Source organism: Felis catus, chromosome B3 (genome assembly GCF_018350175.1).
Source record: "Felis catus isolate Fca126 chromosome B3, F.catus_Fca126_mat1.0, whole genome shotgun sequence".
NCBI classification, from domain to species: domain Eukaryota; kingdom Metazoa; phylum Chordata; class Mammalia; order Carnivora; family Felidae; genus Felis; species Felis catus.
Window position 1 is genome coordinate 29,227,232 of NC_058373.1, and position 21,296 is coordinate 29,248,527.

General features: G+C 42.8%; 1 protein-coding gene across 7 annotated transcripts in view; it reads right to left on the reverse strand.

Annotated features, from left to right (window-relative positions):
- The window catches only part of SCAPER (S-phase cyclin A associated protein in the ER), a 521,436-nt gene that overhangs the window by 1,001 nt on the left and 499,139 nt on the right, over positions 1-21,296 (reverse strand). For all 7 annotated transcript variants that reach the window (XM_045058993.1, XM_023255046.2, XM_023255044.2 and 4 more), the window contains 2 exons: positions 4,667-4,858; positions 2,048-2,099 (listed from right to left, as the gene is read on the reverse strand). In XM_045058993.1, the coding sequence (XP_044914928.1) occupies positions 2,048-2,099; positions 4,667-4,858 (244 nt within the window). The remainder of the gene's footprint in view (positions 1-2,047; positions 2,100-4,666; positions 4,859-21,296) is intronic.

Below are 21,296 nucleotides of genomic sequence, written 5' to 3' on the forward strand. Positions count from 1 at the left end.
TTCTCCTTTAGCAATAAGAATGCGGTGCTACCAGGAGCTGCTTTACACTTAGAATGTAGAGGTTTACCTGGGCAATGAACTAAAATGCCTTGAAACATTTCTGGGGACTTAAACTAAGCAAAAGGAGAACAGATGTCTAGTATGGAATCATTTTTTTTAACTTTTTGAATTATTTTTTAAAGAAAATTTCTTTTAAAAAAAATGTTTATTTATTTTTAAGAGAGAGGAAGAAACTAAGCAGGGAAGGGACAGAGAGAGAGAGGGAGACAGAAGATCCAAAGTAGGCTCTATGATGAAAGCAGCAATTCTGACTCGGGGCTCCAACTCACAGTGAGATCATGACCTGAGCTGAAGTCGGTGCTCAACCCACTGAAACATCTAGGTGCCCTCACTTTTTTTTTTAAAACCAAGTAAGCATATTAAGAGCTGTCGTCAATATGTCAATATAATGACTCTGAGAAATGCAGAGAACAGTTCTCCATTTGCTGTTTTACGGATTAAGCATACTGGAATTGGGGAAAGCGTGGATGTCAAGAAGATGGGTCCTTGGAAAAGAAAGAAGGTTGAAACTCTCACAGGCCTCGACCCACCGAGCTGAGGCAGCTCTTGGGACTATGTCTGCCAGATATGTAGCAAATGGTGACTCATCCTTACAGTCAGGAGAAAGGAAGAAGAAAGAATGTCTGTACTTCTTATGGGCAAAAAAGTTGCTGTACAATTAAAAATACATTAGATTTTTCAAGGCATTTTCATATATTCAAAATTTAAAACACTGTTTTAAGAAATAGTAACAAATTATACTGATTTCACTCACTGCAGCCTCCAATAACTTAAAAAAAAAAAGGCTGTGACTGAGTCAGGGCAGTCCTGAACTTGCACACTAATTCTGGCTTAGACAAATGGTACTATGATGTTGATTTGAACTTCTGAAAAGGAACATAGCTTTCTGTTTACTTCTCTGAGTGTCTGAACCAATAAAACCTGACCTTTTTTTCATGATACTGGTACAGCTTTATATTCTTTTCTATGTACTTTTCAACATTTGCCCACTATAGATAATTGGTGTACGTGTGTGCATGTGTGTGTGTGTGTGTGTGTGTGTGTGAGAGAGAGAGAGAGAGAGAGAGAGAGAGAGAGAGAGAGAGAGAGAGGGAGGGATAGAGAGAGAGAGGCGAGGGAGAGAAAGAGAGAGACTGTCCAAGGTGACAAGGTGACTCACCACCCCTCCAAGTAGGGGCTACTTGGTGGGTCACCTAGGGGGTCCTGTTGGGAGTGGGCCTCTGGCCACTTTAAGGAGTATCAAACTAATGGAAGAATTGGGGAAAAATCTGTATTAGGGCCTCATTAATCAAAGGTGGTGTCACAACAGCCAGACAAAGAGCCATTTGTACTTCTCAATTACAATGTGTGTAGCAGAATATTTTTAAAAAGTAAAAATGTCCTTAATATTCTACATCTCCAGCTCTGATCATAGGAAGCACCTCAGCAGGAACACTACAGGAAAAAAAATGCTTGTAAATCATTTGGCCTCTGAACTCTTACTAATCTGATGTTCTTTTTTCTCCAAGTAAAACAATTTTACAGTTTTTATTTTCAATAAAAATATCCAAGTACTTGAATTTAAGGGGGAAAATATGGGGTATTATCATTCATAATTTTATTCTGAACACAGACAGGAAACCAAATCTATGTGATTTTAGCATTTATGTGAGTAATGTAGGCCAATATTAATGACCTGATTGTCTCCTGTATTACAAAGTGGCTCTTTAGCAATTATTCACTATTTGTTATATCTTGTATGAGGTGAATATAAATTACATAAAGATGTTTTGTGCTTTTATTTTCAAAATTTCTCTGTATATTCTGATGCATTAATACTTGATGACAAAATCAGTTTCTTTACTCATTGAATTATAATTGGTATCCGAATCTCAAATGTTTTAGGGTGATGTAATAAAATGATTTCTGTAATAGTTCCAGAGGGTGGAGTAAGAAACATGTCCATTCAGCTAACAAACATATGACATTTCATTTCAATAGGACGTACCTTTGGGCTGATAAAGCTGGTTATCTGCCTGACCTGAAGTCTGTACAAAATCCTGTGTGAGACAAGAAAAGTGTTTTTATACCAGTGCTATGAACAGAGAATTTCTCTGACGGCAGTTTTAAATGTGATTCTGAAGTCTAAAGACAACTATTTTTGCATGAATACTTTGGAGCCCAAATATAAAAGCTTAAGAAATTGATGTTCAGGTTCTCAATTTAAATAAAATAGTGATGACTCAAATCTTGGTACAGATCATCAGGGGCCAGAAACTACAACTTTATTTCAGCAAACTGAATGCTTTAGCCAAACTTGCTCTTAAAATATTGATAGATTTTTAACACTTTTTAAAAAAGCATAACTCTAAAAGCCCTTACATATCCTGCAGCTAAAAAAGTCTAGTAATTTCGCTTTTATGTAAATTTTCAGAGACCTATGACAAACTACCAGCTCCTATTTTTAGTATCATTTTCTAGTGACTATTAATAACCTAACACATGCAGACCTCAAAGAACCACATTATACACTAAAATCTACTATATATTCACTCCTTTGAGCATAATTATTTATAGAAAAGAAAATCTGATTTAATTTCACTAATCTAACATGCTATCTCAAATAAGAAATTTCTGTAACATTTACAAAATGTGTGTGTCCAAATGTACGTTCAATTTGTTACATTTACATTAAATTCCATTTAAATGTGTGTTAAATAGCACAGAGAAAAGTTAGAAGGCTTTAAGATCAATACCAGATGAAAATAAGTAAAAATTTTTTACTTTAGATCTGCATTTTCATAAACTGTTTTCCAAGTGGTTGAAAATGTGAGGGACTAAGTTCATACAGATGCAAAACTGTCTTTGCTCAACTATCACTGTCTTGGTTGGGGCCTCTCTGCTCATGTCATAAAAAAATTGCACATCACATCCCCCTCCCTGGCAGCCCATCCCCCTTCCCAGCCTTATTTTTCTCCATAGTACTTAACACCACCTGACATGCTATTTGTTTTACTTTTCTGTTTGATTCCCCCCACTTTAATGAAAGATCTATAAAGGCAGGAATTTTTATCTGTTTTATTCATTGGTGTATTCCTAGTGCCTAGAACAGTGCCCAGAACACCAGAGGCGCTCAGAAATTACCTCCTGAATACAAGACTGAATTTTAAGATCAGTCTTAAAATACTCTATAGTGTATTTTTAAATTATTATTATTATTGTTATTAAGTTTATTTTTTTATTTTAAGAGAGAGTGCAGGGGAGGAGCAGAGAGAGAGGGAAACAGAGAACCCCAAGCAGGTTCTGTGCCTTCAGCACAGAGCCTGGCCCAGGACTCGATCTCACAAATTGTGAGATCATGACCTGAGCCCAAACTAAGAGTGGGCTGCTTAACCGACTAAGCCACCCAGGCGCCCAAGTATTTTCTATTTAAATTTTAATCCTAAGCCTTTAAGAATATATGCAAAATCTTAAATGTTGCTATGATGGTTATGTAAGATCTTATTAAGGTTTTAATTTAACCATAAGATTTTTGTTTTGAAATCCATACCCTACCTGTGGATCTGCAGATCTTTGAAAAAATTTTCAGAAAACAGAACCCAGACTCAATTGGAACAACTAAGCTGAAAGTAAACATTTCTAAACACAATTGATCTAGTTGTATTTGTTAACTGATGGTCTAATAGAGGATAGTTTAAAAAACATAAACCACTAACTGCTGTCTAAGGTGAAGAAAGCTGGACTCTTTAGCCATCCCAACCAGCTGGGCACGATCACATCCTTTCAACAAAGATGCATGTATATTTGCCAGAATAAAGAAGAATACTGCTACAGAGCTCTGCTTTCTGTTTCATTGTTATTAACAGAAAACACTGTCTTTTAATCACACGTACATCATGGAACAAAAAAACATTGGTTTTATAGAACATTTCAAGGAAAATGGAAGATTTTCAGCAATGAATGATCTACAATGACAGAAAAAAAGTTGCAGGATTAGCTACTAGCAAATGTTAAAGAATAGCCAACTTGAGTTTCTATTGTCAGTTGACGCAGTTAATTTAGATGTGAAAATACTGCTTTATTTTGCTACAGCACTAATTCTGATTCTAGTCCTACAGAATTTTAACCAGATCAGAAAAATATAAGGCCATACTTACAATTGTTAGATTTTTAAAAAAGCAATATAGCAGGTTTTTATTACACACACTTGTGTGTATGAATCATACTTATTTTAAAACTTACAAATCAACTGAAGTTTTAACTGATCCTTCTTCAGCAATCCTTATCTATTCCCTGTAGCTGCACTAAAGGCAAGGTGAATGTAAATGTTAAAAGCCTTAAAGAAGTCTGGCAACCTTTTTAAAATGTTTCCTTGGTGTGGGTGTACCATTTCAACAACTGGAAAAATATCCTTTTCTTGAAGTCCTCCACGTTGAAGTTTACACCATTCAACCCTAGTTTTACTATCCTAATATTTTAGAAATTAATTTTCAAGCACATAAAAATGCGAAAAATTTTAAAGACATTGAGGATGGCAAGAATAAACAGCTGGTTCACTTTAACTTTGCAATTGCATTAGCTTCCACTCAAAGTCAGAGAGAATCAGGCATAACAACACAGAAGGTACCTGAATGAATGTGGCCAGTAAAACACAGCTCATCTCCTGCTCCAGAATGATCTTGTTCTGACGGTTGTTGTAACAAGCAGCGATAAGTGAGGGGAACAGCACTTTGATCAGTCGTGGGTCACTGAAGTACTGGAAGGGCAACTGGCAAAGTTTCTGCAGCACCGTGGGGTGGCGGCCAGACTGTACGATGACCTGAAACAGAAGAGGAAACCTAGGTCAACGGCCAAAAAGCTCTGCCTGCCCCTTTCTCCTCCACTCCCAACAGTGTCTGTAAGAACCATGGAGAACACACTGAAGGAGTGTAAGGAGAAAAAAAAAAAAAAAAAGACTCCTAAGTGATATCTGTTCTTAAAGGAACAGAAAGTAAAGAAATCTCATTTCCCAACTTAAGGAAACGATTCCAAAAGTTCTGCGGCCATTTCTAGTCCACGATGAAGGGCTCGGCTGCCAGGCGGAAGAGGATTCAACATACAGACTCTGCTTTAACAAAGCGCCCGCCCTCCATCCTCCCCTTAAAACAGAGAAGTCCTATTCCTTGAAACCTGCAAAGAGCCCCCTCAGAAGAAAGATGCCCTCTCCCACTGCACTGCCTGCTGCGGTCTTCCCCTAACCAAGCTCCGGGGATATACTGACTGTTCTGTATATGCAGACAGGCCCTTGGAAAGAAAAGGGGACTGTAAGGGGAGTAGGAACAGTTTCAGCAAGCACAGGCTCCAAAAGATCCTTCCTCTGATCCACACTCCTTATCTGTGTTTCCATCAGTGCCATTGAGTCTAAAAGGAGAACTGTTTAGATAAATGAGACTCTTGTCTTGAGGCAGTCTAGGTTTACAAGTGTATATGTTTTAAGGAATGGGGCAATGCAATTAATGGGCTTGCAGGGAAGCCCTCCTAATTTACTCCCTGGGCCTACATGATAAACTAAGAAATGTCAAAATCAGATCTGTTTCAAGTAACCTTGATTAGATGGTTCTAATATGAAAGAACTGAAGGACCCGAAGCCCACTTCTTGGTATAAGAGGAAGCTCAGAGAACGCTGGGGACACTGTAAGAATCTAAGGTCAGGACTGTAAATTGTACTTGGAAAAACATAACTTTACAGGTACACACCCAGACAGGACTGCATTCAAATTAAAACCAGAAGGACAGAATGAAACAGCAGAGGCAGGAGAAACATAAATTACAGGGATTTACAAGTTTTCAAAGTACTTTTAACAATACTTTAAGAACATACTCTCAGATGATAATGCAGTTTGGTTTAAGGACAAAATCAACAAGGTAATAGTTCACATATTTTAGTTCAATAGCTAAAATGACATCAAAAACCCTTAGAGAATGTTGATAGGGACTTGTTAATACCTTCAAATCCAGCAGGAATTTTAAAGACTCAGTGTGACAATTCAGCACATGGCTGTGTGCTGCCTTTCCTGACACCGGCTGAGAAAAATATGTCCTATCGTCTGTTTTATTGATAAAGCATTTACTTAAATCTTTATTTTAGGGGCGCCTGGGTGGCGCAGTCGGTTAAGCGTCCGACTTCAGCCAGGTCACGATCTCGCGGTCCGTGAGTTCGAGCCCCGCGTCAGGCTCTGGGCTGATGGCTCGGAGCCTGGAGCCTGTTTCCGATTCTGTGTCTCCCTCTCTCTCTGCCCCTCCCCCATTCATGCTCTGTCTCTCTCTGTCCCAAAAATAAATAAACGTTGAAAAAAAAATTAAAAAAAAAAATCTTTATTTTAATTATTAGCAACAAATTTTGTAGCACAGCCAAATGATCACCACTTTAGAATTTATAATACCATTATTACACGTTTCTTTTCCCCCTTTGGACAAAAATGAAGAAGAAGTTTTTTCTTTGGAACTTCATTGTTAAAATGCTATTATTGGAAGATTCACTAATTGAAAAGATATTAAATTGGCCAGTCTGGCTGGCACAGGCACAATGTTAACTCAAAGACGACAGCTCCTGGTTCCTGGTAAAAGGAGCACAGAATATGCAAACTTAACCAGAACTTACTCCATCTGGACTCCTGACCCTCACTGGAGTGAAAGCAAGCCCCTTGGGGGGCCTGTCAGTCCCCTCGAGGAACAGAGCTGACTATCAGTTGCCTGTTGAAGAAGTGAGTTTACAGAGGTCACCAGCAGTGTAGTGAATGACCTGCCAGAGGCCGCTACTTTTAAGTCCCTGGACTACGGGAAGACACAAATGGATGTAGGAGGTCTGGTTACCTTGGGCAGGGTGTTCTACCCACAGGACCACCCATGATAGAACTTATTCAGGTTATAGGGAAGGGGTCCACCCAGGGTGGTAAAAGCCACACCCCCCCCCCCCCCGGCTTGGCTGTGAGCCAGAGTGGGACATCTCGTCAGCACTGTCCCTTGGACCACATTTCAGACATTGTGGGGAGACAGGATTAGGAAGTCCAGGAGGGGGCCAACCTATAGCACTGAGACTTGGTGGGTGAGACCACTTCTGGGTAATTCAGGTGGGCTTTTGGTACAGAGGGGTGGCGTTTCCGATGTCAATGAGCACTGCTGAATGGTCAGCTGAATTAGGCCAAGCACTTCCCACATGGGCAGGGAAGCAAGGCTGGGATGCATCATGACCTTGACACTCAGAGCCTTGGGCACCAGGAGAGAGTTGACTGAAAGGCTTTTGACAGATTGGGGGATGAGGGCAAGGCTCAATTTTATCTCATCCAGTCACTGACTCCTAGGCCTTAGGGTGGTCAAACGTCCCCATGAACTGTTCAAGCTTTCTAAAGTCGACAGAGTCATCATGGAACATGAAAGTCTTGCTGAATGAATGAAATGGAAATAGCTAAAGAAAATCTCAGATTTATAATGATGTTTTCTCTCTCTATGCCCTCCTGATGGAGCTGTAACTAAATCAATAACTGCTGGTCTGTCACCTTTGTCCAGACAAAGGGCTGCTGATAAGGTCTCAGGTGAGTACCACTCTGAGCCTGGCCAGGCCACCTGCCCTTTCAGGGCACACAGGCCAACACAAACATATAGGGGCTTCCCACGGAGCCCCTTTCCAGACCCATGCACCAGGAGAAAGGAGTGGCTTGTCTGTAAATTTCACTGGTGGCCACAGCCACCAGTTAGACAGCATGTAGGGAGCTGGTATGGCTCCATAATAATGAGAAAACCCTCTTTCAAATATGTCAACTTAAAAAAAATTTTTTTTTACATTAATTTATTTTTGAGTAAGAGAGAGAGAGAGAGAGAGAGAGAGAGAGAGAGAGAGAGAGAATGAGCAGGGGAGGGGCAGAGAGACAGGGAGACACAGAATCCAAAGTAGGCTCCAGGCTCTGAGCTGTCAGCTGTTGAAGCAGGGCTCAAACCCATGAACCATGAGACCATGACCTGAGCTGAAGTAGGTTGCTCAGCCAAATGAGCTACCCAGGCGTACCTCAAATATGTCAACTTTGAGATGCAGAGCAGGGCTCTAAGAAAACCAAGGGAATTTCTAGCAACATTCAGATTAAAAGAAACTGAAATTGAACTTTCCACTTACTCTTAGGTGCACTTTTAAAATAGGTACTAACTAAAGAGCTAGGAGATCTGAGTTCTTGCCTTTACTCCAGGCATTCACTAGCTGTGTGACCCTGGGAAAATTGTTCAATTTTCCTAGTTTTCAAGGTGGAGAATTTTTTAGAAAAGTGAACTTTTCAGTGAAGTATAACACACACACACACACACACACACACACACACACACACACACACTCACACACCTCTAAAGTGAATAGCTCAATTTTTACAAAGTGAATATACCTGTGTTGCCAGTACCCAAATAAAGAATGAGAACATGACCATGGGTGTTGGATCTTTAAATACATTCCTTCTCACTCAAAATTAGATTCCTATGTTTTGATGTTTTTTAAATTATTTATTTTGAGAGAGAGTGTGAGTGGGGGAGGGGCAGAGATTGGGAGGGAGAGAGAGAGGATGCCAAGCAGTCTCTGCACTGTCAGCACAGAGCCTGAAGCGGGGCTTGATTCCCATAAACTGTGAGATCATGATCTGACCCGAAATTAAGAATCAGATCTTAACCGACTGAGCCACCCAGGCACCCCCAGCTTCCTACATTTTGAATTTAAGATAAATCATACAGAAACTATTTGACTATACTAGAACATAAGGGAGAGTACTTCAAAGCCTTCTTGGATCCATTCTTAATCATTCTCTGGAGAGAGGACCATGGGCAGCACAGGCCCCTTCTCTTCAGCAGAGGCCAGTGGGCATAATTCCAGAGTCAATGAAGAAGGGCATCTTTTATCCAATGCCTGGTATTCACCACCTTTTTCTTAACTATCATTGACAAGGGATTGGGGGGGGCTTGGGGAGGTGAGGGACCCCTATTCCCTCTTCTTTTTGGAACTACTGACAGCTGTGGGAAGAAGGGGCTTTAAAAGAAAGAAAGTTACATGCTGCCAATGTGTGCTATAACCTAGTGGAAGGTCAGGAGAATCTGAATGCTAGTGTTAAGAGAGAGGGAGAGAGAAAGAATCCCAAGCAGGCTTTGCACTGTCAGTGCAGAGCCTGATGTGGGGCTTGAACCCACAAACCGGTGAGATCATGACCTGAGCGAAAATCAAGAGCTGGATGCTTAACTGACTGAGATACCCAGGTGCACCTACCCCCAACCAAAAAAAATTGTTTTTTTTTTTTTACAAAGAATCTGGAGCAGACAAATGGACTGATTCTTTCATCTGCTGATCCCTGGCCCCCTTGTGCTTTCTACAAAGTAGTAAATATAGGTGAATTATAACTTGGTTCACTGTGTGTGTGTGTGTGTGTGTGTGTGTGTGTGTGTGTGTGTGAGAGAGAGAGAGAGAGAGAGAGAGAGAGAGAGAGAGAGCGCGCGCCAAGAAAGAGCTCTAAATTCACTGGACACTTACCGAGTGCCTCCTGTGCCAGGTGCTATAGGAACACGGAGAAAATCCATGCTTTAGCTCTCAGGGAGATGAGGTATGTACACCAATGACAATTGATACAAAGGACACTGGGTCATCAGACAGTCAAGGATAAAGTATTAGGGAGCCCCATGGGAGGAAGAGATTACTTCTTAGGTAAATGTGGAAGGCTACACTGAGAAGGTGGGTTGGACTTTCAGGGCTGGATTGGTGGAAGAATTTTAGGTGGTGAGAAGCTCCCAGATTGAATACCAGCCTGTTTTTACTCTGTTCAGGCTGTCCTAACTGGGTGGTTGAAACAAGAGAAATTTATTTTCTCACAATTCTAGAGCCTGAAAGTCTAAGATCAGGGTGTCAGCAGGGTTGATGAAAGCTCTCTTCCTGGTTTGCAGACTGACACCTCCATCTGTCCTTTCTTTGGCGAGTATGCATGGAAGGAGAGATCTGTCTTCCTAGTCTTATAAGGCCACCAATCCTATCTCATTAAGACCCCACCATTATGACTTCATTTAATCATAAGTAGTTTCTAACAGCCCAATCTCCAAGTACAGTCACACTGAGGGTTAGGGTACAAAATATGAATTTTGGGGGGATATGACTCAGTCCATAGCACAGCTCTGATTTCTCATTGCCCCTGGTCAGAATAATGTTTCACTAGAAAGACTGCCCTCTCTAACCATGTGTATTTCAGATGGGTCATTTGTCTCTCAGTGGCCATAAGCCACGAATCTACAGGCTCAAGGATGCTTGCTATTAGGTAGCCCTGGGCTCTAATTCTGGCTCTGGTTAGCTAACTAATTTGAGCCTCAGGGTCCTTTCCATAAAATAGGGATAGATAATTCTGCACAGCAAAGGAAACAATCAACAAAACTATAAGACAACCTACTGAGTGGGAGAAGATATTTGTAAATGATATAAGGGTTTAGTATCCAAAATGTATAAAGAACTTATACAAATACCCAAAAAACAAATAACTGAATTAAAAAATGGGAAGAAGACATGAACAGATATATCCTCAAAGAAGGCATCCAGGTGGCCAACAGACAATGAAAAGATGCTCATCATCACACAACATCAGGGAAATGCAAATCAAACCCACAGTGAGATAGAACCTCACACCTGTCAGAATGGCTGAAATAAAAAACATAAGAGGGGTGCTTGGGTAGCGCAGTTGGTTAAACTTCTGACTCTTGGTTTTGGCTCATGATCCTAGGGTCATTGGATAGACCCCTGCACTGGGCTCTGTGCTGAGTGTGGAGCCTGCTTAAGATTCTCTTTCTCCTTCTACCCCCTCCCCTGCTCATGCATGCTCCCTTTAAAATAAAAACAACGCGCGCGCGCGCACACACACACACACACACACACACACACACACACACACACAAACCAAATCACAAGAAACAAGTTTGGAGAGGATGTGGAGAAAGGGGAACCCTCTTGCACTGCTGGTGGGAATGCAAACTGGTGAGGCCACTCTGGCAAACAGCATGGAGGTTCCTCAAAAAATTAAAAACAGAATTACCATATGATCCAGTAATTCCACGAGTGGGTATTTACCCAAAGAATATAAAAACACTAATTCGAAAAGATGCATGCACCCCTATGTTTACTGCAGTATTATTTACAATAGTCAAATTATGGAAGCAACCCAAGTGTCCTTTGATAGATAAATAAAGAAGAGGCATACATATGTGATGGAATATTACTCAGCCATCTTGCCGTTTGCAACAATGTGGATGGGGCTAGAGGATATTATGCTAAGTGAAAGAAGTCAGAGAAAGACAAATACCATATGATTACACTCGTTCATGGAATTTAAGAAAGAAAACAAATGAACAAAGAAAAAAAAAGACAAACCAAAAACATACTCTTTTTTTCTTTTTAAAGGTTTATTTATTCTTGAGACAGAGACAGAGCGTGAACAGGGGAGGGGCAGAGAGAGAGAGGGAGACACGGAATCTGAAACAGGCTCCAGGCTGTCAGCACAGAGCCTGACATGGGGCTCGAACCTACGAACTGTGAGATTATGACCTGAGCCGAAGTCAGACACTTAACTGACTGAGCCACCCGGCGCCCCCCAAAAACATACTCTTAACTATAGAGAACAAAGTGATGGTTACCAGCAGGGAAATGGGTGGGGGGATGGGTGAAACAGGTGGTGGGGAGTACACTTATGATGAGCACAGAGTATAGAATGTTGAATTGCTATATTGTACATCTGAAACTAATATAACACTCTATGCTAACTACACGGGAATAAAAGAAAAGAAAAAAGAGATAGATGGCAGCCTTCAGGGTTTAGGTGAGGAGCAAATGAGACAGAGTCTGTGATCACAACGTGAAAAACATTATTAATGAGTGTTTGGTTAGTTCACCAGTTCTGCTGCTCCAGTCTTCTCCTGTTGGATCTGCCTTCCATATACTAGTAGGACCAGAAGTCCCCTCCCGGCATGAGGCCTAATGAATGCTTTCCATCATCCCACCCTCATCAGAATGGGGGTCAGACAGCAGCAGGCCCTGCATTCTGGCTGGGACTCACCAATAAGCTTCATGCTACCCAGGGAAGCCATTTCTGCGGCCCCTCCCTGGCCCTGCTTGCACAGGAGAGAGATATGCAAACAGAGCTGGGGATGCCAGCCAGGATCTTGTGGTGGTGGGGTAGGAAGTGCATTTTGACAGCTCTGAAAAGAAAATCCCAGCATAAGCACAGTCCAAGAAACACTGGTAAGTGGTACAGAGAAAGAGAGGCTTAGCTTACTGCGTGTGTGTCTTGAGGCTGTTGTGCTAGACTCATCAATCTAAAAGCAGAACAGGAAGGGCTAAAGCTAATAGGCTTGTGTTGTGGGTTCCTGATTCAGATCCAGGATGAGCTTCCCTCGAAGCACTTAAGGAAATCCTTAAGCCCAGGAAGTCTGCCCAGGCAGCACAGCCAGAGACAGCCTTTTCTTTTCAACCCCAAAGACGTGGCAGCAGCTATCACAATCGGAGTTGTGTAGCTTAATTCCGGGTTCCCAAAGGGCAGAAACTGTGTCTTTTACTATCTAGTGCTCCATTGCGCTCCCGGAGTGCTGGGCAAGTGCTGGGCACATAAGAATTACGGAAAGAATTAATCAAAATGTCAGAGGCTTCCTACTTCACAAATTCATCTGTGACTTGCCTTGGGAAAGAATCATACCACATCTCTTATTAGATACAGATGCCATTTTCTAACTTGGAGGTTGCAATGATCTTCACATCATGTTGCCTTACATCTGCATATCTAGTTCCTTCTCACAGAATGAAGGTTTGTGTCCCTCCTCCATTCATACATTGAAACCCTAACTCCCAATGTGATGGCATCAGGAGGTGGGGCCCTTGGGAGGTGATTGGGATGAGGACATCCCAATCTCATGAATGGGATTAGTGCCTTATAAATGAGACCTCAGGGAGCCCTCAGGGCTCTTTCTGCCATGTGAGAATACAAGAAGCTGTCAGTCTGCAACCTGGGAGGGTGCCCTCCCCAGAACCCAGGCAGACTGGCATCTTGATTTTACACTCGCAGACTTCAGAACTCTGAGAAACAAATTTGTCTTGTTTATAAGCCACTCAGTCTATGGTACTTTGTTATTGCAGCCCCAACTGCCTATCAAGACACCCCTAAATAATGAACTTTGTTTGTCTTCTACCCTAGAAGGAAGTTAGGCTTGGGGACCTCAGGGTCCTAAGCACCAATTCAGGGCTCCTTAGCCTGGTTATAAGGACGGGTCTGGAAAAGATCCTCTCTTTGTGAGTATTGAGTGGTGTCTCATTTGGTGTGAAGAAATCCAAAGTCTTGTAGGACACTGCATTGCTAGAACCTCAGCAATACCCACCACAACATAAAGCCGGTCACCGGCAGAGACAGTGCTCAGTAGTTTATAAAGCCCCTCTACCTACATCATCTGAGTCTCTAAACGCTCTCTGAAAGTGGGCAGACAGGGATGATGATAATCTTTTATAAAAAGAAATCCAACATTCAGAAAGTTCAAGAGACTTGCCCCAGGTCCCCCAGCCAGTCATTGGTGGAGCTGGGAATGGAAAACTCCTATGACTGAGTCCTGGCTTCTCACCTCCCAGACCCATCCAGGGCTATCAGACTGAGTCCATCCCTTCCTGGGTACAGAGGCTTTCTGTCGCCGGGCCTGAGTTCATTCCCACGGCTGGCTGCCAGCCAGCTTCTTGCACACCTCTGCCAGCCCACATGAAGATGAGGATGACACATTGCCATTCTGCACAGACTAAACCAACCAACATACACAGATTAAACCAACACAAAAGACCTTTCTTCAAAAACCTATATTCTGCTTGGCAAGGTATTGAATAGCCAGTTCTTGACAGTGCTGGGTAGTGCCAAGGGTTTGCCTCAAATCATCAGACATAAGAATCTGAAAGAGAGGAGGGTTGGCGGGAGAGCCAGACTCTCAGGAGCGGACTGCTGGGACGTGTGGCCGTACAGCGAGCACTGGCTTGTGACGGCCTTGCAGCCGGCTGTCTTCTGAGTTTTGAGTGCCTGCAAAGCTGGTCTTATACTTTTGAAACAAATGCTATCGTGTGTAATATACTTACAATGTTAATCCTTGGTATAAGCTGAATGGTCTTTCCCAACACTTAAATTTAAAACAGAAAAAGAGGAAAGTGGAGGTGGGGTACTGAGTAGTCATAAGTCTGGTCTAGAAACGCAGTGGGCCTAGGGAGAGTGTGTAGATTTCACATCTGTAAAACGATAACTGCTGTGTGTATTTTACAGGATCCAAGGAGAGTGGCTAGGAAGGCCTGTGGAGAGTCCATCCTGTTGTACAAATGGAAAATAGCTGGCCTCACCTCACCCAGAGGGCCCCTTTCCTGCAACTGTGACTACCTGGAATTCAGCCCAGAACCAGGAAGTGAGCAAGCAGGCCTCTGAGCAGACAAATTAGTCTATTCATCAAATGTTTACTGAGCATCTACTCTGGCCAAGTGCGGTACAAGGGACCTGGAATGGGGTAGTGACAAGTCAGACATCCCTGCCTTCAAGAGTGCCTGGTCTTTCCACGAAATCCGTGTCAATCACTCACAAGAAAGTTCTACAAGCTCCAGTTCAGTCTACCAATTCACGTTTCAGAAGCAAGTCTAATAAAAGTGGTTTTCTGGCCTAGGATAGTTGGAGTCAGCAAATTAGGAGACTTCTGGAGTTAGGTACACTGACAACAGGAAGAAGCATCAGCTGACACTAATAAGTGAAGAGGTGGGAATTAAAATTATTTTGAGCAGAAATGAAATTTCAAAAAGTTGCCTAGAACCACTCAGTAGAAGACTAAATATCCCTACTCTTTTCAGTTGGTTTTGAGAACATTACCATATGGTAGTAAAGTATCTTATTAATTATCACCCATTATCTTTACTTAGTACTCTACACTTTAAATATTTGCTTCCACACACATGGTAATCCTCATGTGCCTAACACTATAGTAGATATTTATTTTAAGAAAACATATAACATATTAAGTATAATTTAAGTTTAAGAAGGAAGGAAACTAATATTGTCTAAAAAAATTAAAAAAAATTTTTTTAATGTTTATTTATTTTTGAGAGAGACAGAGACAGAATGCGAGTGGGTTAGGGCAGAGACAGAGGGAGACACAGAATCGGAAGCAGGCTCCAGGCTCCGAGCTGTTAGCTTAGCACAGAGCCTGACACGGGGCTTGAACTCATGAGCCGTGAGATCATGACCTGAGCCGAAGTCGGACGCTCAACCGACTGAGCCACGCAGGTGCCCCTTGTCTAAAACATTTTTTAATGTTTATTTTTGAGAGAGAGAGAGACAAGAACAGAGTGCAAGCTGGGGAGGGGCAGAGAGAGAGGGAGATACAGAATCCAAAGCAGGTTCTGGATTCTGAGCTGTCAGTGTAGAGCCTGATGTGGGGCTTGAACTCATGAACTGTGAGATCATGACCTGAGCTAAAGTTGGACACTTAACCGACTGAGCCACCAGGTGCCCCAGGAAACTATAATATTTAAAATATGATCACAAATAGTTCACGTTAAATACATATCATGTTTTAAAGGTAACTTTGGTCATCTGCAAAGTTCACTTATATGGGAACAGCTCATTCCCTGACAATACCATAACTATGATACTAAATAACAACAATAAGCTAGAAAAAGGTTCTGTAGCAGTTTCTTGCCTAAGTAGACAAGTATGTATGGGTGTGTCTACCTGTCAATCATAGATACAACCATGGTGTATTATCATAAAATTTTCAGCTCTCTAGAAATCATGTACCTTCAAGGAAACAAAACAGAAAATGGTCAAGTTCAGTTTTACCTACTTATCCTCTGAATCCTGCTGATTTTGCTAAGATCTAAGAGTGATCCTGAATTTCCCCCTTATTTAGAAGGAATTTCATCAGTGGTTTTAGAAAGCTCTGCATTTTTTTTTTCTCAGAATGCCCGCTGGCAAGTTTCTAAATACGTTTGTCCTCAGGACCCCAGCCCTATCTCTGCCATGGACCAAAAGACAGAACCACGCACATAGCCCTGCCTTGGCTCCACACATATGAACACCTGTTTAGGCAAAGAAAGACAGATGTGAATCCCCAGTTTTCAACAGTCTTAAGGCTTTAAACTCTGTAGGGACAGGAACTATGTCCCTTTTATTTACTGCTATATTCCTAATATCTGGCATGGTGCCTAGCACAGTGCATGGTGAACAACAGGTGCTTAGTAAGTATTAGGGGAATGAATGAATGAGCTTTGGTTCCTAAACTCAGCTCCAGGGGGCCTATACCTACCCTATCAGGGCCTTGGGCCTACTCAGGCCAGGGCCTTCAAGGTCCTCAGGGGACACCATCTTTGGATATGCAAGAATAGCCGACTGGGTATTTTGGCCAGCACCCTATGGAATTCACCAGCCTCTTGGCACAACAGTACAGACAGCAGGGGCAGGGTGGGTCAGGGGCAGCCTCTTTCAGCAAGTGTTGTGAGCTGGTCTGTTAAACCTAAGGTCCAACCAGTTGTGTCAGTGTGGTAGGGTGAGTGGAGTATAAAGTAGCACAGATGTGTGTACAAACAGTTAAATCTCACTGAGGCAAATTCTTAATGCCTAAGAATTCTTGTTTTGCTTTTCTCATTTTCTTGTCAGAGACAAGATATCCTCAACAGAGGGGCAAAAATAGGTGTCTAGACATCTAAATTCATTAAAAGAGACAGCAGAGAGAATCTGTAAATCATTGGAACAAAGACTATTTTTTCTAGCAGGACCAAAACAAAGGAGTTGTTACATTCCTCTCCATAAAACTGGTCCTGCTACAATGCTGGGGTGAAGAGGCAGCAGCCACGGTGGCCAGGCCAAGCCTCTCTGTCCACATCACTCTTGACCAGTCTTATCAGACCCAAAGCCCAGGCCCAGGACAGAAACAACAGGACAGGAGGGGCCTTGAAGCCAGTGACCTCTATGAATCATATAAAGAAAATGGCATGCCCCCAACACACACACCTTGTTTCTCTCATCTGATGCCTTGCGGGTAGAGTAGGGAGGGTGTAGAAGTGGCTTTATTTAAATAACATGGGAGAAAAATTTGGAGAGTCTGTCCACATACATAAGCAAATCAAATTCCGAGCAGAGAAACACATAGAACCCCTTGGTTAGCACTGCACATAAGTTTCTCTCTCCTCCCAAACTTGCTTCTGCCATAAAATAGATTTCTAGGCTGAGATTAAATGCAGAGATCTTGGCAGACTGTGTGGGAGGTAGGCCCTTTAAGCACTAGCCTTCTTTCCTGGTGGTCCCAGGGATTCATTGCTGTCAAGCCCCAGCACAGTGTCAAGGAGGAAGGAGAGAGAGGGAAGAAGGGAAAAAGGGAGGAAAGCAGCCAGGGTCAGGAGGACTAACTAAAGCCAGTAGTTGGGGGTGTGGCCTCTCACAAGCTTTGGAGAGCAGGTGATCCTCCAGAAACAAGGGTCTCCTCATGTAGTAAGGGGTGAGTGGCTGTCCTACTGTGTCCCTCCAGGGAAACTGAGTGAGAAGCAAGTGAGTGGCTTGTTTGTTCTCTGCTTCCTCAGGGAAATAGGTTACCACCAGCAAAGGGATGCAAAAGAGGTGTCTGGGCAGACTGCTTCCTCAAACATCATTGTGCTCCTATAGGTTAGAATGATGCTTCAGAACCAGGGGCCTCTGTTCAATTCTTGGGCTCCAGTAGGAAAGTTCTTAATGCCTACCTTCCTATTTTCCACATATTGAAGTGACTTTTTTTTTTTCAACGTTTATTTATTTTTGGGACAGAGAGAGACAGAGCATGAACGGGCGAGGGGCAGAGAGAGAGGGAGACACAGAATCGGAAACAGGCTCCAGGCTCTGAGCCATCAGCCCAGAGCCCGACGCAGGGCTCGAACTCACGGACCGCAAGATCATGACCTGGCTGAAGTCGGACGCTTAACCGACTGCGCCACCCAGGCGCCCCCTGAAGTGACTTTGAGACATACTTTGAACATATCATCTCCTGCTAGTAATATTCAGGGGCTTCTCATTATTTCCTAGAGGTGAAAATTCCCAAGTTCCTGATCTAGCACATAACGTCCCTTCAAGACCTGGGCCTGGCCTGCTTGTTTACTCTTAGCTCTTATTCCTTCCCCTGCCTCCTAAACTTTGGTCAGAATGAGCAGCTTGCTGTTCCCTGAACCTGCCAGGCTATTTTACATCCCTGTACCTCTGCTTATGGTCTTTCCTATGCCTTGAAGGTCTTTCTTATTACCTTGCTGCCCAGTAAATATCTGTTCTACTTTTTTTTTAAATTTTTTAATTTTATTTTTAAGAGCAAGAGAGACAGAGCATGATCAGGAAAGGGCAGAGAGAGAGGGAGACACAGAATCCAAAGCAGGCTCCAGGCTCCGAGCTTGTCTGCACAGAGCCTGACATGGGGCTCAAACCCATGAACTGTGAGATCATGACCTGAGCTGAAGGAGGACGCTCGACTGACTGAGCCACCCAGGCGCCCCTGTTCTACTTTCAGATATCAGCCAAAGCGCCACCTCCACCATGAATGACCTCTAAGAGGAACCTCTAGCATAGATCCACATTTGTTTATGGTCTTTCCTTCCCTTCCCTCCCAGAATGTCAGCAACTTGAGGGCAGGGGCTTTGTCTATGTTGTTTCCCACTGGATCCTGGGTGTCTGGAACAGTGCCTGGACCACTGCAGGTACTGGTTAAGTGTTTGCTGAAGGAAGGATTGAGTCTCTGCACAGACAGCACTGCTCCTAGGCTGTGGGTTCCACAGGACAAGGTCTAGATTGTATTCATCTCCGCGTCTCCCAGAACGTGATTTGATGGAGGCTGGGCATTTAGCAAAAGTGGATATATGAGAGAAGGAATGAGTGATGAATGCTCATATGGACACAAAGCTCACAGTACTGGCATTTCCCCAAGAATAAGTCACCTCCAGCATTCTGTTCTGTGTTAGAGCTTCTTTTTCCTTCTTTTATGTTGTCTATTCTGTGAGAAGAGTTACCTTTCAAATAAGGCATGTTCTAAATTCCCTTCAAACACATTTGCAGCACAAGAAGTTTGGGCTAGATTATCTCAAACACTTGGCTCACCCTTAAAGTCACGGATTGTATAATCTGTCAGGGACTATACCCAGATTTTAATTTTAATTTATGTTTGAGAAAGAACCTTGTCTAAAGAGCACAGACCTTGTAAATGACACAGACTCATCATCATACATTCGAGGGACTATTTTATTTTGGGTTTTCTGTTTACTTGCATTACCTGTGTGCCATCTACCATAGAGTGGGGAAAAGGGGAGTGAGTGGGAAGGCTAGTCGCAGAAAGCCTTAGATAATATGTCAGAAGGCTTGATTCCAGTGATTTTGAGCTCAAGTCCTACTCCTCTTTGGCAATGAGGGGAGTTGGACTAAATGGTCTCTAAAGGCCTGTGAACTTGCAGAAATAATATAATCCTGTGCTATGAGCATTCACATACATAAGCACCTTATGCTGCCTATACCCACACAGATATTACATTTAAATGTGGTTTAAAAAAAGCTTATTGTTTTTCTTAAGAATGAATAAAAGAATCATCATACAAAACATGTTGCCCACAAATTCTCAACTAGTAGCTATTCTGATTTTCTAAAGTCACTTCTTTAAGAAAAGAGAACTTATAATTACACACACGCTCACAGACACACATAATACTGGAAAGATTATGTCCATCACAGACCAACAGGATGTGTGTGTGTGTGGGGGGGTGGGTGGGTAGGGAGGTGGGTGGGTAATGCATTTAATGATGCCTTAAAACACAAATACTCCAAGTGGGCTTTGGACCATTCCTGGGAGGAGAGCTTTGGGTCAAACCTTGGGTGGTGTGAGAACAGCAGGGTTAATAAATGCAGAGCACAGGCTGATAGATTTTCTGGTCACATCCTATCAGCAGTCAGAGAGCATGGATGCATTCCATGGAGCATTTATGGGCTCACCAGCACCAGTCTATGACAATTTTATTTAATCATAAAAATATAATAGTAGTCAAATCTTTTTGTAGTTTCAGTTTACTGCTTTCTCGAGTGAAATAAATGGTCTCTCAGATTTCTTTTGCTTTCATCTCCCTGCTCTAAGTACAGTAGGATAAGGTTCCAATTAAGACCCATTAAATGTTCACAGTGATTCATGTGAACCATTTTCCAGTTTCTTTTCCTAACACAATCTCAATGCACCTCTGAGTGATCTCTGTGGTGTGTTTTCAGTTTAGCAGTTGCCTGTACAAAAAAGAATGATCTGGGTGTGAGGTCTTCCTTCATCCTACTTTTCCAATGCAAAGTGGTGAGTGGAGATTCTCCTTCACTGCTGTCCAGACAAGCATATGTTTGTCACCTGCCAGGTATGTCCAGCTGCATGAGGCATGCACCTTAGGAAGGGGACTGGCAGCTGGATAGAGCCAGACTGACCCTCCCAGTCACTGCCCCTTGGCAGCTACACCAGAGCAGTGCACGGAGTGGCAGCCCAGAGGCATCTGCAAGTGGACCCCTGGTGCATCTACCTCTTTTGGGTCCACAGAGGAACCCTGTAGGCAGCGGACACGCAGAGCTTTCCGCAGCTTCTTCATGGGTGGGGAAACACACCCCGACAGCAGAGACGGCCTATCCAAGCTGATATCATGTGTCAGGGCTTACCGAGGGCACACTCCTGGGCTTCTCCCACTAAGAGCAGGGAATCAGGAGGCAGACAATGATCACTTTAATAACATCACAGTCAACATCTGTTCCAGCCCAGGGAATGTGCTAATCACCATGTGCATGGCCTAATTTAATTTGCACAACAAGGCTGTGATGTTATTGATGGCTTCCCTAGTTTACAGGTGAGGAAACTGGCACCAGAAAGGTAAGTGGTTTGTCCAGGATCACAGAGCTGGTAAGTGGGAGAGTTGGGATCAGAACTTAGGTTGCCAGGCTCCAGAGCCCATGATCCTCTCAACAAGCTATAAAAATGTACTAGTGATGCCTTGAAGCAGAGGCCAGCCATGGGCTGCTGCCCGGAAAGGGCTCTCACACACCAGGTTCTCTGACAAGGTGTGCAGCATCTGACGGCCCACTAAAGCTACATATTCTCAAAGGAACTACATGTGAAGAGATTTAAGATAAACATTTAAAGAGGCCCTTAGGAAATGTTATTAAATTGAACGATATGGTGGTTTGGGGGTCTTTAAGTATAGATTTTCC